Source organism: Aspergillus heteromorphus (genome assembly GCF_003184545.1).
Source record: "Aspergillus heteromorphus CBS 117.55 chromosome Unknown BO70scaffold_12, whole genome shotgun sequence".
Lineage (NCBI taxonomy): Eukaryota > Fungi > Ascomycota > Eurotiomycetes > Eurotiales > Aspergillaceae > Aspergillus > Aspergillus heteromorphus.
Genome location: NW_020290417.1, coordinates 391,337 through 405,834, shown reverse-complemented (window position 1 = coordinate 405,834; position 14,498 = coordinate 391,337). Strand labels below are relative to the sequence as shown.

Here is a 14,498-nt window from a genome sequence, read left to right as displayed (position 1 = left end):
AATACTACTACTGCTGAAATTGACATAAAGAATCAATAGTCAAAATCTTATATATACCAATTTAAGAAATTCTAATATGATGATTGATTGCTAAATTATTATTATTATGTATATATATATATATATATATATATATTGTAGTATAGCAAGGTAGACATCCCAATTCCAAAGTAGGCCTATACCGCTGGTAATAGGATTATACAGACTTGCGACAAAGAACTATAAGTGTGGAGCCAAAAGCATACAATACCGGAAATGCGAGAGAGATATTGCTATTCATGAGTACAAACCACAGCAATGCCTATGGAGTATCAAAGCCTCGGACTGATTGATCACTCGAAATAGTGTTCTTGTTGGAGTTGTACCCGCATGATGATCTTTTCTCTGCCGCCGAGAAGCGACACTGCTGACCCTTTCCACATATGTGTGTTACTGATTTCCAATAAATCAATGGTCGTCTAGAACAGGAGGGAGAGATGTGTCTGTATCATCCTTGTAGGGCCAGTTCCGCCAGCATATATCTCGCTCATCCTGTTCACTTTGCTGTAACATCTCCATCCTGAACTGGAGGTTTCTGTTATATGCCCATTCAAAATTTTCTGGCTCGGTGCTTCCTTCCAGATCTATTCCCAAGTGGGCTCTGATGCTAGACAGGAGCTGCTCAGAATCATTCCACTCCTTCGACTCCTCCATAGCAGTCCGTCGTTCTTGGTCTGTAAAGGACACTGGGCAAGGAGAATGTGAGATGGCACTCCAGACCTCCGGACTTGTGATTCCAACAAGAGCAGCGCGAAGGTTAATAAGATCTCCGTCCCAAGGATATCCAGTTTGCTGATACAGATACCGCCGCATGCCGAGGTGGGGAGTCTTAAGGGCGTTCATGTGGCCTTCGTTGTAAAGACCTGTGCTTGCGGTGTAGTAAAGATTCGCCTCCTCCAAGCGAAACTTGGCTTTAGCTTGTAGCTGGTCTTCTGCATTCATTCCGTGGAAGTTCTCGGGCAAAGAAGGAAGCTGGAGACTTTGAGTCTGCGACGAGTCGTGCTCACAGAACGCGGGATAGCCGGCTTGCATAAACAAAGGGAATACGATGGTATCTTGCCAGTCTATAATACCGAGGATCTGGCTTGAATCAGGTTCCAGCAGGATGTTGCTGAGACTCAGGTCCGGATGTCGCAGGATGGGAGAAGCAAGATGGGAACTCGACGGAACCAACAAAGGGGCGATTTCGATGAACTTTGAGAGCAGCGACGTATGTTCTGATGGATCAATATCATGAGTAGTTGGAAGAAGGAACGTTCGTCGAGGTTGAGGTTTCGCATGGTGCAGAGTGCAAGCGATCTCTCGCCGAGCTGCGGACATCAGGCAGTCCTCAGGCGAGTCCCCTTTACCAGTGATTAGTGTCACCACCTGTATGCTATGCTTGTTGTGTGAAACTCACAGGGACCACGATCTATCCTGGTATTGCTTCGATCCCCATGCCAGAATTGCCGCGCAGCAATAGGGCCGATACAAAAGTCCTCCACCGCAAGTGGGATCTGCTTTTCCCCTTCAATGTCACCCGTGCGATACAGGCTTCCGTACCCTGGAAATGAGTAGGTGAAAACCTTCTCTTCCATCTGCGCGATTTGCTTCATGACATTCTTTACCTCGTCGGATGTGAGGGACGACCATCGTGATGCGAGACTCACGCCCTTCACCCGCTCCATTATGATGTATTCTGCGCCGACCGGATTGTTTGAACATGCGGAATAAGCCAATACCTTGGGTACCGGAACCTGGAGGATGAGTCGTAGAAAATCCATAGTGGCAACTTCGCTGGCAGTGGTGTAGCGAGGAGGACCAGCAATGGGAGTGGGGATTCGCGCAATGACCTCGCGACCATTCTTTGCCCGTAGGAGGAAGACCTTGTTGAAGCCTCCTTCAGCAAGCTTGATCATGTGGGGGCAATCATCTTCCCCAATAGCTTGACCAGCAACGCGTTGGAGTTCTGTCGGATTGAACTTAACATATCTCTCCGCCAGCCGGTCGCTCTCGTTAATTCTGGCAGAACATTAGCAGGGGAGACATATACAAGTCACCGGGTTCACTGACATCCAACGTCGCGACGTATGTTTAAAGAATTCATTGCCGAGGGCCGCAGCACTGGAGGAGTAGGGCTTGATGGTTGAATGTCGCAGACTGAGAGACTTGCTACCAGCAACAAAGAAACCCTGGAGGACCTTGAGCATTTTTTTCACTAGAAGATCAAGTGAGGACATCGATAACTTGCAAGGCGGGTTCGCATGTGAGCCATCAGGAGGACCCAACTCGCCAGCAGAAGGGGTTGATAGAGGTGGATGGTGGATGGTGGATGGTGGATGTTCAAGCGACGACGACATACAAAAACATCGGGCGCGGTCGGTTGCCCAGGTGGCCCGTGCCGCGTGACTGCGGGTGACCTCATTTGACATTCATCATCATTGACATTCATGTTGGAAACAAAGCCACTCGACCATTCGAGGCGATTCTTTACAGATCCTCCGCAGCCGCTTTCATGCTCGCGTCTGGTGGAAGTTCGACTTCCTGGATCACTCCGTGTGGCCCATTCTTCTTGACCCACTCCTGAATCGACCTTGTATCCGATACTTCCCGAGTGTGGTCGCCCAGATCGAAATGAAATCCCGCTGAGAGGTCGGGAATGTGGTCTTGCCGGCGCCAACGGTAGGCCTGGTGAATTTCTGGCGAACAACATCCACTTTTTTTCGGGTGGCCTCGATGGCTTTTTTCCCCGACCTCTTTAATCAAAGTAAGTTTGCCGCTGGTTTACCCTGATCGGCACGTGGTGATGTATGTGACATGGGTCTGCCTTGGTTGATTGGACATGAGTACTAACCCTATTGATAGATGAAGTCGGAACAGACAAACACGGGAGTAAGCAGTAAGCATCGCATAATGAACTAGTCAGGTGGCAGTTATTTCGATTACTCAAAAGTAAGCTTAATCAGCTTACCCTTATAATTAACCTCACGAGACCTCGATAATCAATAAGCAGTCCAACATGCTTTTTCAAGCAACAGAAATATTGACCACATAAATACCGTCCCTTCCCTCCCAAATTTCATTCACCATCAACCAGAACCCAAATCCATCCAAGCTTGAACCACAAACCCAACCCCCCCCCAACACTACCCATCTCCCCACCATGCCCCCAAGTCCCAGTCCAACTCCCACAATCGTCCTCATAACCGGCACCAACCGGGGCATCGGCAACGGGATTCTTCAGCTCTACCTACAGAAACCCAAGCACACCATCATCGCGGCAGTGCGGGACCCCAACGACCCGACATCGCAAGCCCTCGTCGACCTCCCCAGAGCCTCAGACACCAGGTTACTGACGATCAAAATCGACGCGACATCCCCCACCGACGCCGGCGCCGCAGTCGACGAGCTATGCACCAAGGGAATCCACCACGTCGACATCGTGATCGCCAACGCGGGGATCGCTCTGCTCTGGCCCACGCTGGCCGATGTGAAAGTCGAGGATATCCAGCGCCACGTCGAGGTCAATGTGTATGGGTTCGTTCGGCTGTATCAGGCGTTTAGACCGCTTCTTGAGCAGGCAGGGGATCCGAAGTGGGTTACTATTGGGTCCGGGGCGGGTTTTTTGACGGTGAATATCCCCGGAGTTGGGTGATGGGGATGGATAGGTGGTTTATTTAACTGACTGGATTTTATTTGTGGTATAGTGAGTCGACCTTACCTAGCCTATTATTCATCGGTGCCAACACAGCAACAACTTGTTGTAGATTGATCTTAACCCTACCCGGACCCAGGAACTTCATCCCCATGCGAAACTCCGCGTACGCACCTACCAAGCTCGTCCAACACTGGTACACCAAGGCCATGTCCTCCGAGGACCCTTGGTTGACTGCATTCCCCGTGGACCCTGGGTGAGATATTCCACTCGCCATGCGATACGAGATACTGTGAACCTGATAAAGAATGAACAGCTGGGTATCGACGGCCATCGGGGACCGCGGCGCCGAGTCGTTCAACACCGCAAAGTCCCCCCTTACTGTGGAGGTCAGTGCGGCTGGTCTGGTTCGGCTGATTGATGCGTCTACGCGCGAAACGCACAGTGGGAGGTTGTTTCGGTATGATGGGGGGGAGGAGCCGTGGTGATGGTGATATTTCTTCCGAAGCGCTGTGGGTAGACGAGACGGGACGAGACGGGGCCTCTCTTTGTCATTTCGTTTGTGCGAGACGTATTTCGCAGATATATCGATATAATAACAAATCCACACCTCGATAACACATCGATGTCTCCCTCCCACCCAAGCCCCCGTTCCGGTGCCGGGGAGCGGGACAGCCGGGGAGGATCATCGCCACTACTACCGCAGGGTCAGACCCAAGCCCTAACTTCGAAGGATGCGATGTTCGACAATGACCTGATGGACCAACACATCCACATCCGACACAAACACCAGAGAACCCCCCCAACTAGCTATCATGCTGAACTTTTAATTTCATGTTCTTGATATAAGTGCCAGTCTAGTATATTGAATGCTGAATGTATAGAACCCGGGTAACAACCCAAAGACCCACCAAACAGAACAAGATATAGATAGAATAGATAGAACTTTGATATGTTCACCAAAATCAAACTTAATACCCAAACTCCAAAACCACCCATCCAAAACATCATATGTACCAAAATATACACCCCCTTATAGTCCGGCAAGCTCCCTCCTCATTCGGCATCCTCTACTCCCCCCCCCTCCCAGGCTTAACATCATACTCGACATCCGACCTCACAATATACTTGGCGCCCTTCCTCACGCCGGTCCCCTCATGCAGAAGCGCACCATTGGCCTCTCCATGCGGAAAGATGGCGACGGAGCCCATGACCGGCCGGACGGGATACGCATTCAAGACGCCCTCCCGAGCGGCAGGCATAAAGAAGGTGGTCTCGCCGCCCTCGAACTCATCGTTCAGATACAACAAGAACGTGTACATCGAGGACTGCCTGTTCTCCTCGGGCGACGCATCATAGACGTAGGTATCGTCGGGGAGGATTCCCGAGGGGGGCCAGGCGCCGTCGATGTGGCATCGGTATTCGGCGCCGGGGACGTAGCGGTAGACGCGGAAGCGGCGGTTGATGCCGCGGGCCAGACGGCCGTTGATGGATTGGGGCACGTAGGGGCGGATGCGCGACCAGAGGATGTCGTGGAAGGCGGTGTCGATGATCCAGTAGAAGTTGTGGGCGAGGATGCTCATGTCGGAGGTGTCGGGGCGGAGGGGGATGTCGGGGGTGAAGGTGACGGATTCGCCGGCCGCGATGATGGACTGGCATTCGGCGGGGGTGAGGATGTTGGTTGCGAGGGCGAGGCCGGGGACGGCGGGGTGCGGGTGGTGGGTGCTTGGTTGGGGGCCGGGGAGAGGGGGATGGCGTTGGGGAGGGTGGTGTAGAGGATGGCGGGGTGGTGGTTGGGGGTTTGCGGAGGGGCCGGGGGTGGTTTCGATGATGCGGAGGGCGGAGGGGGAGGAGGGCGCGTGGCTGAGGATGGATTTGTCCAGGACGGAGGCGTAGACGGGGAGAGACGGGGTCGGGGGGCGGAGGTCCCAGATGGATTGGAAGGCGATGGGGGAGGGGAACGGGGCCGGGAGAGCGCCGGGGCTGCTGTCGATGGGGGTGCTGACGCGCAGGACGGCGTCGAGCACCCCCAGCAGTTCGAGGGCTTCGGGGGTGCGCGCCGGGGGGACGGCTTGGGCTTCGGGCTGCGTGGAGAGCCCGCTGACCACGTCCAGGTCGCGCACCCACCGGCATAGGGCCCCGATCTTGGGCTGTTCCCCCCGGAGGCGCATTTCGGCCAGCAGGATCTTCGCGTCCAGGTATTGTTTATCGGCCAGGGCTCCGGTGATGCGTGCGGTGAGGTTGGCTCCCTCTGGGATGGTGGTGGTTAGTGGGTGGGATTTGAGAGAAAGGAAGGAGAGGGGGGGGATATTAAGGGCTGCCTACCGGCATTGTTGACGCCTGTGGTGCAGGCCTGGCGGAACTCATGTACCGCAACACGGAGATCCTTGCATGCCTTCGACTTGATCAGGCTGGGGTACTGGGCGAGGGTGTTGAGGGTCTCGATGGCGATGTCGAGCTCGTCGTCGGGGATGATGGTGGCGAGGTTTTTCGGCTCGAGGGCGGCATCGGGCGGCGGGGTCAGGATGGTGGCAGAGGCAGCCTTGGGGTGTTTCTGAGGCAGGTCGGCCTGGGCGTTGCGCTTGCGCTTGGCGGACTTGGACTTGGCCATGGTGGGAGACTGGCAATGGCAGGGGATGGAGAAGAGATGGAGAAGAGATGGAGATCTGGAGATTGTGGGGGGGATTGAGAACCTCGCTTTTTGCCCGGCGGTCAGGGCTGGCTGTCTTATGTAACGCATCATGCCATGCTGATCAGTATATCCTTATCCAATATCCTAATGAATATGTGCCAATGATATCATCTCAATCATGATTATAGAATGATTCTTGACAGAAATACCCAGAAGTAGAAAAGTGTCCAATGCAGTCATGGGAGTGTTTGGATAGGTGTGACAAGCTGCAACCCGACAAGAACATATTCCCGCCAATCGACTCCATCCATGGCACTGGCAACGAAAAAAAGGAAAGAAAAAGAAAAAAAGGAAACCAAGAATAGACAAAGAGAAGATCTCCAGGAACAACTCTCACGCAGTACCATCCTGGAAAAAAAAAAAAAAAAAAAGATCTGTCCGACCTGAGATACCAAAAATAGTACGGAGGATATACTCCATATTCCACGTCCACAGCATCTCGACAGCAAGCACACCCACAAGCAAACAAAATTGACGTAAACACCACATCACAAAAACAAACAACCCCAATTGACTTTCCACAAAGCCACCAACATATCCAGCAGTCACAGTCATCCTGAAGATTGGCATCGAGCAAAGAAGAGGAGGGCGGACAAAAAAAACAAAAAGAAACGTCAGCGACAGGACTCGAACCTGTGCGGGCGAACCCAATAGATTTCTAGTCTATCGCCTTAACCACTCGGCCACACTGACTGGTTCATGTCTACGGTTCCTACTAAGGGTTACTTGGCCAGTCAAAACCAATAGTAGCACCAAGACTAGCCACTAGTCTGCACCACTTGTTCTCTACTCAACCGAGCCTACACCAGCTACTACCAGGAAGAATATATCGATCAGCAACAAATTGATAGGATGTCCTGGTCCTCGATCCTTGGATCGATCGATTGGATTCCATCTCCCTTCCGTACGATAGCTATCGACATCAACATCAACATCACCATCCATATCGGACAACACACCAGGCCCAACCAGAACCAGACCAGCCAGACGCCGCGCTCTTAAAGAAACACAACAGTAACAACTAACGTCGTAAGCCCGTCCCGGGCAATCGCAGTCCCAGCCATCCATCCCATCCATTCGTCACCGTACCGTGCCGTGCCGTGCCGGTCAGCAGCAAGGGCGCCAGAAAGTCAATTCAATCACACCACATCACATCAGAAACACAAACAGAATCAGAGAGAAAAAGGAAGGCTTGAGTCCTCCCCGTCGCGAGCCAATTTTCCAACCAAGACCCGTGTCCGAAAAGGAATTGCCGAAAAAAAAAAAAAAAAAACAACTAGAAAAGAAAAGAAAAACGAAAAAAAAAAGAAAACGAAAGAAAGGTAATCCCGCAGTCGCAATCAGAAAGTGTCGCGTGGTCTCGTCAGTCCGCCGAAGCGCGCATACATATTCATACAGGAGCAGTCGCACACAAAATAATAGTACAGACGAAGGATCGCTCAATCATCAGCAAGGAAGGGAAGGTGCGTGAACAAAGGGAAAAAAGAAGAGAGCAAGGCATGCATCAGCGGGCGAATTCGGTCCACACCGTGCTGAGCCACCCGGCGGGCACACCGACCTCGGACGGAACCATCGCGGGGAGCTGGTCGTACTCGCTCCCCTCCAGGAAGGCCAGCACGTCGTCCCCGCCGAGGCTGGTTGACCACAGCCCGTTGCTGTTGACGCTGTCGAGTCCATCGACCGTCACGGGCGGGGATGCTCCTGGGTGGCCAACGGAGCCGGGCGGAGGCAGCAGCGGCAGGGTGTGGGAGGTGGCCGCGTTGATCGGGGGCAGAGATTGGGAGTAGGGCGGCGGAGGCTGTTGGCGGTTGTTCAGCCACGAGTTCAGCGGCTGCAGGCGGTTTGTGGACTGGGGTCCGCTGTATTGCGAGGACGCCGGGGTGGTCGATGTCGGGGGGACGCCATATGGCCCGGGCGGCCCTAGAGAGGGAAGGTTGGGAGGAGAGGCGTTGTAGAGCCCCGGGTCGGGGTGGTGCTGCAGCGATGGCAAGGAATACGGAGACTGCGACTGCAAGGCGCGGTTGGGTGGCAGCGGCAGACTGGGCCGTCGCTCGCCATCCGGGCCTGGCAGCGGCATGCCCGGGCTGTTGATAGGCACCCACGACTCGCGTCGTCCGCCCGCGCCATCCAGCGGCTCGCCGGTGTCGCCGGTCTCGCTGCGAACGGCATGGCTGCCCGCGTCGCTGAGGTTCGTGGCCCGATCGCTTGTCGCCGCCAAGACGTCATCATCCATATGGGTGTCGGGCAGTTGGTCCTCCACGATGCCAAAGTCCAGGAAGAGCTTCTCAAGTAGCTTGAACTCCTCGGCACCACCGCCTTCGCGCACCGAACGTGTCCCGTTCATATACGTGTCGAGGGTGTCACTCGGGTCGGGCTTACGGGAATGGCGTCGGAAATCGCGTTTGACCTTGGAGAAGTAGCTGTGCAACCGGTTGAGTGTGCGGAACCATCCCCGGGCCATCCGCAGACGGGTCCGCATGTCACGCAGGATGTCCAGGGCTTTGCGGGCTTGTGCTTGGCCCTGGGCGTGGCGATCTATGGACGGGCGGGATGCCAAAGCACCATCTGGGTCCATGTGTGGGAAGTGGGCGGCGTAGATGCCGATGAAAGCGGCGTTGTAGACGGCGAAGCCCACGAGGGGGTTTTCGACTAGAACGCCGCGGTCCTGGCAGGTCACCGCGAGGTCAATCACCTGCCGCGCAGCGTTGAAGAGCTCCCGCGCGCTCTCCCGCCAGAAGCTCTCCATCCCCGGCTTCTCAACGGGGAACAGTGGCTCATCCAGAGGCCCGACGGGCTCTGCGCATCGCACCGGAAGAAAAGGGATGTACGAGCGGTGAAGGACAATCACAGATAGGAAGTAGACCACATGCATGACGGTGTACGGGGGAAGGGTGTTCTTGTACATGATGTGGGTATCGGTATTCCGGGGGGAGTACTGCAGGTTACGGGACAAGCCGTCCTGGAACTCGTTCAGCATCGACCGCAGTTTAGCGAAACGCGAGTCGGGGTGCCACGGCGGTAACTGCTCGGTCCTAGAGATCTGTTAGCGGTACGGCACGGCGACATCAACCTGACAGATGGCATACCTTCGACCTCCGGCACACGACCACTTGGCAATGCTTCCCCAGATCCGGATGACCCGGATGACCCGGCTGAGCACGGACTCTTCCGCGCCAACTTCCCACCGGTCGACTTCATCTTCACTGGAATCCTTCCGGCGCGAGACCGGCGACCAGGCCTTGGTGTCTGGAGCCCCATTGCTGGGCATCCGCTCGTCCCCTAGGGCGCCGAGACTCTGCCGGATGCTCGGGATCTGAACTCCCTGGGCCCCGAAGCTTTGTGGGCGACGCACCAGCGGCTCACTCAGGCGGGACGTGCGGACCCGTTCACCGAACGCAAAGGCATTGTCGCTGGGGAGCTGGATACCCAACTCCTTCACACGGATCATGCGGGGGCGGTATTTGCCGCTACTCAAGCAGCGATCCAGAATGAAGCATGCCCAGAAGGTGCGACGCTTGGTTTCCTGGGCAATGATATCATCGGAGGTCTGTTCTCGGGGTTCCACCTGGCGTCGGGACATGCCGAAGGGATCGGCCTCGGTCCTGAGGACGGGCGACCGGGGATCCCGGTACGCCATTTCGTTTTCCAGCTCGAAGGGCAGACCGATGGCTTGGGCCAGTCGCACCGCCATCCCGACGTATAACCACGCGCTTTTGCCCCGACACATGCCCCATTCGTGTAGCGCCAGCATCAACCACGCTTGTACCCGGGTAAGATCGGTGACGGCGAGCCCGGCGCCGTCGACGCCGGCCAGCCGGCTGCGCAACGCTGTCGCATAGAATTCGGAGGCCACGAGAGGGTTGGAGGGGTTGCCTGGAGAGGACGGAGAGTGGTGGGTGACCAGTTGGGGGTGGAATCGAGCGGTGAGGGCGAGGACGCCGAGCGGTATCAGCGGATTGGGGTCGGGTTTCCCTGCTGGTGGACTTTGCGCGGGCTCGCGAGAGGATTCGGGGATCGTGGACGGGTGGGAGGGATTCGAGGCGAGCTGGCGAGTCTGGCCGATGAAGGAGGCGGGATGGAGGAAGGGGAGGAGGGTGGCATAGTGCGACTGGAAGAGGTCGAAGACGGCATCCCAGACCTTGGTGGTCAAGACCGAGGCATCGAGGGCGTCGAGGGCGGCTCGCGAGCCATCCTTGGCGGTCGACGAGGACAGGCCGACCGTCTTCCGGGAGCGCTGTCGCTTGGGGCTGTCCCAGTCATTGTTGCGGTCGTCGCCCTCGGCCAGAGCGGCGAGGTCTCGTTTGGCGGCACCGCCGCCCACGCCGATAGCGGGCGCGGGATAGACGCATTCTCGTCCGGAGGATTCACACGCGCGACAGGTGGTGTCGATGCCGGCGTTGACGCACTTGATCTTGCTTCGACGGCAGCGAGCGCAGGCGATACTGGATCGCATGGTGAGGGTAGGGGCGGGCGCGAGAGACGGGACACCCGTCTCTCCGGCGAGGAGGGTAGAAAGGGATGATGCAGAGGGGGGGGGGGGGAAGGGGGAGGGGGGGATGACGGAAGGGGAGATGGAGAGGGAGGGGAGGGGAGGAGGAGGAAGAGGAAGAGGAAGAGGAAAGCAGAGTACGAGACAATGCCCGAGAGAGCGCAGCCCGTCGAGGGGGGGAGAGCCTGAGGTGGTTATGGGAGAGTGCGGTGGGCGGGTTGTCCTCAGGCTGCCAGCTCCCGCCGTATTTCTCCGGTGGTTTTCCCCGGGATTCCGAGCAGGACTCCAGACGGTCTGGTCTGGGTCGCAAGGGCGACAGACGGACACACAGCGATGCCCGGCCTCCCACGGCTGTCGTATTTCCCCGTCAGTCCAACCGGTTGTGGAGGGTGGAGGCAGGCTCCACCCACGGGAACTCACCACAGGGCACGAGAACTGACTGACCTTGACCTTGACCTGGACCTGGACCTGGAACTTGCCCTTGACGATGGGATGGAGATGACCTGGATTGTTTGGGGGCGATTCTTTGTTCCCGAGCAGAGCAGGCTCGCTCCCCTGCTGCACAGCGACAGCGCACCGGACAGGCTAAGTGCAAACGCACCGGGACGACGCAAGGAGAGGGCGCGCGCGGAAACAGACTCGCAGACCCGGGGTAGTCGGGACTAGGGACGGAGCAGGACGGGGTTGCACTAAGGGCGCAAACGGAGAGAGAGGGAAAAACAAAAGACCAGGTGGAGAGGGTGGGTGGGAGCCAGATTCGTCTTAAGGCCGACGGCGATGGCGACGGACGGGACGCGGGAAAAAAATGGCAGGCAGGGAAGCCGAATGGAAGGATGGGGAAGGGAAAAATTAATTAATTATTTAGTTTTGGAAGGGGGGGGGGGGGAACACTGGGGAGTGAGACCAGTCGGTAGCAGAAGGGAGAAGGGGAGGATTGGGATTGTGGAGAGGCCTGGCTGGATGAATGAATAAGGAGGAGAAGTGGAAAGCCAGAACGGAATACGCGGAGTGTGGGGGAGGCCGAGTAGCGTCAGCCCAGGGTCGGGGCACCGGTCCGGGAAGCCTGGGAGCCTGGGAGCCTGGGAGCCTGAGGAAGACAGGCTGGAGGGAGAAGGTGGAGGAGGAGGGACGGACTACGGAGTCGATACCGACGAAGGAACGAGGAGGAAGGAGAAGAAATAAAACGCGGGATCCCCTGGAGGAGAATGAAAACTGGTGACTGACTGACTGACTGACTGACTGACTGACTGACGCTGAGCCCGGCCGACAGCGAGGCCGCAACCCAAAGGGGGCAAGGCCCGTCCGCATTTGCGGAGGCCCGACTTCCAGGCAGTTAGCGGTGGTTAGCCCGGCTGGTCCGGTTAGTCCGCAGCGGGTTAGTGCCGCTGGGCAATGCAAGGACGCGACCGAGCGGCCGGACACTGGTGGAGCCAGATTCCGAGTGCCGACCTGGGGATTGGGAGATGGGGGTAGACATCGATTCTGCTGTATCCTCAAGTATCTATCATCCGGCATGTCCCCGTCTGAAGAACCACCCGTGAACCACTTAGGTCCACGCAGCGAACAAACAATAGCAAACTGCCAGGGAAAAGGGGGGAACGGGGAACGGGGAACGGAAAAGGGATGGAAGGCTGCAGAGGAGGAGGCGGAGGAGGAGGAGGAGGCAGCAGGCCAGCGTCGGGTAAATTACCTATACCACCGCGCTGCCGCCAATACTGGGGTTCCGTCCGGAGTGGCTGCCCTCGTCACGCTGACGAGGTCATGCTGCGTATTCATTCTTACGCGGGCTCGGCTGCCCAGCTGTTGGTGCGGAGGGCCCGACCGATCCCCTCGATCTATTACTGCCTCTCTCAGTCACACTCTCATGTTCACGTTCACATCCAAAGTCCACAATCTCCCCCCCTCCAAACCACCACCCGAGGGATCCCCCTCAGGTGTCCCGTCCCTCGGACAGATTGTCCTTGTACCAGGGGCGCCTGTGCTTGCCTGGTCCCTGTACCGACCGAGATGCCGGTTAGCAGCAGCCGTGTGTGGAACGTCACTTGACCGCCATCTGCCCATTCCATTACCTAACTTGACCTGACGGTCCTCTCTCTTTTTTTTTTTTTTTTTTTTTTTTTCTTTCCTTTCTTTTCCTTTTTCTGTCTGTTTGGTATTTGTTTGTTTGGCCCTCGGGTTACCAACACCTTCCCTTAGCTCGCCGATACGACCGTCCCCGGGCTGGCATGGCCAGTTGCTACCCTACCCTCCAGCCGGAGCACGCCTGTCGTCGCCAGGGACTTAATTAAATCACCGGCCCCTTTATACCTGTTTCCCCCTAGCCACCGAGCCAGGGTATGGAGTTCGCCCCGTAAACCGTTACAGAATCCGGGGATTGCATGACGCGAGGTCCCCCCAAAACGAGCATTCCCCCGACCGGATTCCTGGCCTTGCTCCCCCTCCCCTTCCCCCTCCCCCCCCAGGCCGTCATTCCACCACCCGATTGAGTATCTCGGAGGTCAGCTACAAAAAGCAGGCGGCGGTACCCCGGAAATTCCAAAGTCTAACGCGGACCCCAGTCCAGTCCAATCCCATCCCATGCCTCGTCCTCGTCAGACAAGCCAAACGGACGAGGGGAAGGAAGGGATGGCGTCGGCAAATGATTCTCGCCCCGAGCCACCACCACCACCACCACCACCACTGCTGCTGCTGTTACCACCACAACCGACCCCATGACGAACCTCGGGTATCGACACGCAGCTGAACGGGAAGGGAGGCTGACCGACCTGTCTGTTTTCGTGGACGTGAGCCGTGAGGAGCACCTTTCCTTCCCCCCCCCCCCCTCCCCCCCTGCATCGGATCTCCCCGCGGGGGGAGAAGCGAGATGAGATCACGATCATCCACCTGGACAGTGTGCCGGGCTGGTCTGGGCTGGGCTGGGCTGGCAGCGGGCAGACTGGCTCGGACGCCTCCGTGTCCAATTTGGGGCAGGATTGGCTTCGGGGCAGGGATATGCTTCCCGATCGACACGGGGCCGATGGGATGGATGTCTGGAGGGAGAACAGTCGGGGGGGGGGGGGGGGTTCGTCTTTCTCTTCCTTCCCTTTCCCTCCCTTATGATGCGTTTTGCGTGCAGTGTGTATTCTGTCTGTACAAGGACTCCGGACTCCGTACCAGGACGGCCACACCGTCGACTGTCCCCTCCAGTCCTTCCCGTGATGCAGACCAAGTAAGCCGACCGATCGGTGGCCGCCGGCAAGTCCCCGCGCGCATTTAACCGGACGACCCGTGGCCGCTGGTCGGGCCAACCGCGGGCCCTGATTGGTCTCCACCGCCACCCGAGGCCCCAGCGAACCGACCCCGCAATAATCCCCCTCCGGACATTCTTCCTGCCTGTCTCCCACGGCCGACTCGGGCATCCCCGGAGCCCTGGCCCTGCCCGATGTCATCAGTACTTTACTGCTGTCGTCAATCATCACACGGTTACTCCATCCAGTAAGTTCCCCCGCTGTCACTCCCCCTTCTGCTCTCTCTGGGGGAACTGGGAACTGGGAACTGGGAAAATGAAAATGAAAAATGAAAAATGAAAACTGGCACGGTCGGGGAGGATCGCGGGGTAAAGAAAGTCCAGCTACTGTGCATGTATGTATGTACGCCATGGTCGA

The 14,498-nt window shown here is 56.9% G+C and overlaps 6 protein-coding genes and 1 non-coding gene across 7 annotated transcripts; 2 read left to right on the top strand and 5 right to left on the bottom strand.

Moving 5' to 3' along the window:
* Window positions 1-447: 447 nt before the first annotated feature.
* BO70DRAFT_291572 (uncharacterized protein) lies at window positions 448-2,228 on the bottom strand (the record flags this gene model as incomplete). The annotated part of the gene is made up of 3 exons (XM_025539394.1): window positions 448-1,382; window positions 1,439-2,040; window positions 2,092-2,228. 3 exons carry the CDS (start codon window positions 2,226-2,228, stop codon window positions 448-450), a joined length of 1,674 nt encoding a protein of 557 aa, XP_025399416.1.
* A 901-nt stretch (window positions 2,229-3,129) lies between these two features.
* Window positions 3,130-3,859, top strand: BO70DRAFT_362067 (norsolorinic acid reductase-like protein). Its single transcript, XM_025543200.1, has 2 exons — window positions 3,130-3,724; window positions 3,786-3,859. Exon 1 carries the CDS (start codon window positions 3,182-3,184, stop codon window positions 3,671-3,673), a length of 492 nt encoding a protein of 163 aa, XP_025399415.1. The 5' UTR covers window positions 3,130-3,181; the 3' UTR covers window positions 3,674-3,724; window positions 3,786-3,859.
* Window positions 3,536-4,541, top strand: BO70DRAFT_362065 (uncharacterized protein). Its single transcript, XM_025543199.1, has 3 exons — window positions 3,536-3,649; window positions 3,726-3,929; window positions 3,990-4,541. The coding sequence occupies exons 2-3, from the start codon at window positions 3,826-3,828 to the stop codon at window positions 4,159-4,161; spliced, it is 276 nt and encodes a 91-aa protein (XP_025399414.1). The 5' UTR covers window positions 3,536-3,649; window positions 3,726-3,825; the 3' UTR covers window positions 4,162-4,541.
* On the bottom strand, window positions 4,390-6,331 carry BO70DRAFT_379661 (prolyl hydroxylase family protein). The gene is made up of 2 exons (XM_025545364.1): window positions 5,999-6,331; window positions 4,390-5,924 (listed from the first exon to the last, which is right to left on the bottom strand). Exons 1-2 carry the CDS (start codon window positions 6,282-6,284, stop codon window positions 4,744-4,746), a joined length of 1,467 nt encoding a protein of 488 aa, XP_025399413.1. The 5' UTR covers window positions 6,285-6,331; the 3' UTR covers window positions 4,390-4,743.
* A 646-nt stretch (window positions 6,332-6,977) lies between these two features.
* Window positions 6,978-7,058, bottom strand: BO70DRAFT_t163. The gene has a single exon. It is a non-coding gene; the product is annotated as a tRNA-Ser (tRNA).
* Window positions 7,059-7,716: 658 nt separating this feature from the next.
* On the bottom strand, window positions 7,717-10,818 carry BO70DRAFT_387247 (putative C6 transcription factor; the record flags this gene model as incomplete). Its single annotated transcript, XM_025545901.1, has 2 exons — window positions 7,717-9,397; window positions 9,452-10,818. 2 exons carry the CDS (start codon window positions 10,816-10,818, stop codon window positions 7,870-7,872), a joined length of 2,895 nt encoding a protein of 964 aa, XP_025399412.1. The 3' UTR covers window positions 7,717-7,869.
* Window positions 10,819-13,331: 2,513 nt separating this feature from the next.
* BO70DRAFT_362061 (uncharacterized protein) lies at window positions 13,332-13,654 on the bottom strand. Its single transcript, XM_025543198.1, has one exon. It carries the CDS (start codon window positions 13,565-13,567, stop codon window positions 13,397-13,399), a length of 171 nt encoding a protein of 56 aa, XP_025399411.1. The 5' UTR covers window positions 13,568-13,654; the 3' UTR covers window positions 13,332-13,396.
* Between the last annotated feature and the right edge of the window lie 844 nt (window positions 13,655-14,498).

Excerpts from the sequence above, each read along its gene's own strand:
- BO70DRAFT_362067 (XM_025543200.1), top strand. The coding sequence starts at position 3,182 with ATGCCCCCAAGTCCCAGTCCAACTCCCACAATCGTCCTCATAACCGGC.
- BO70DRAFT_362065 (XM_025543199.1), top strand. The coding sequence starts at position 3,826 with ATGCGAAACTCCGCGTACGCACCTACCAAGCTCGTCCAACACTGGTAC. Across the intron at positions 3,930-3,989 it reads GCATTCCCCGTGGACCCTGG|CTGGGTATCGACGGCCATCG; the intron begins GTGAGATATTCC and ends AAGAATGAACAG.
- BO70DRAFT_379661 (XM_025545364.1), bottom strand. The coding sequence starts at position 6,284 with ATGGCCAAGTCCAAGTCCGCCAAGCGCAAGCGCAACGCCCAGGCCGAC. Across the intron at positions 5,925-5,998 it reads CACAGGCGTCAACAATGCCG|AGGGAGCCAACCTCACCGCA; the intron begins GTAGGCAGCCCT and ends CCACCATCCCAG.
- BO70DRAFT_362061 (XM_025543198.1), bottom strand. The coding sequence starts at position 13,567 with ATGGGGTCGGTTGTGGTGGTAACAGCAGCAGCAGTGGTGGTGGTGGTG.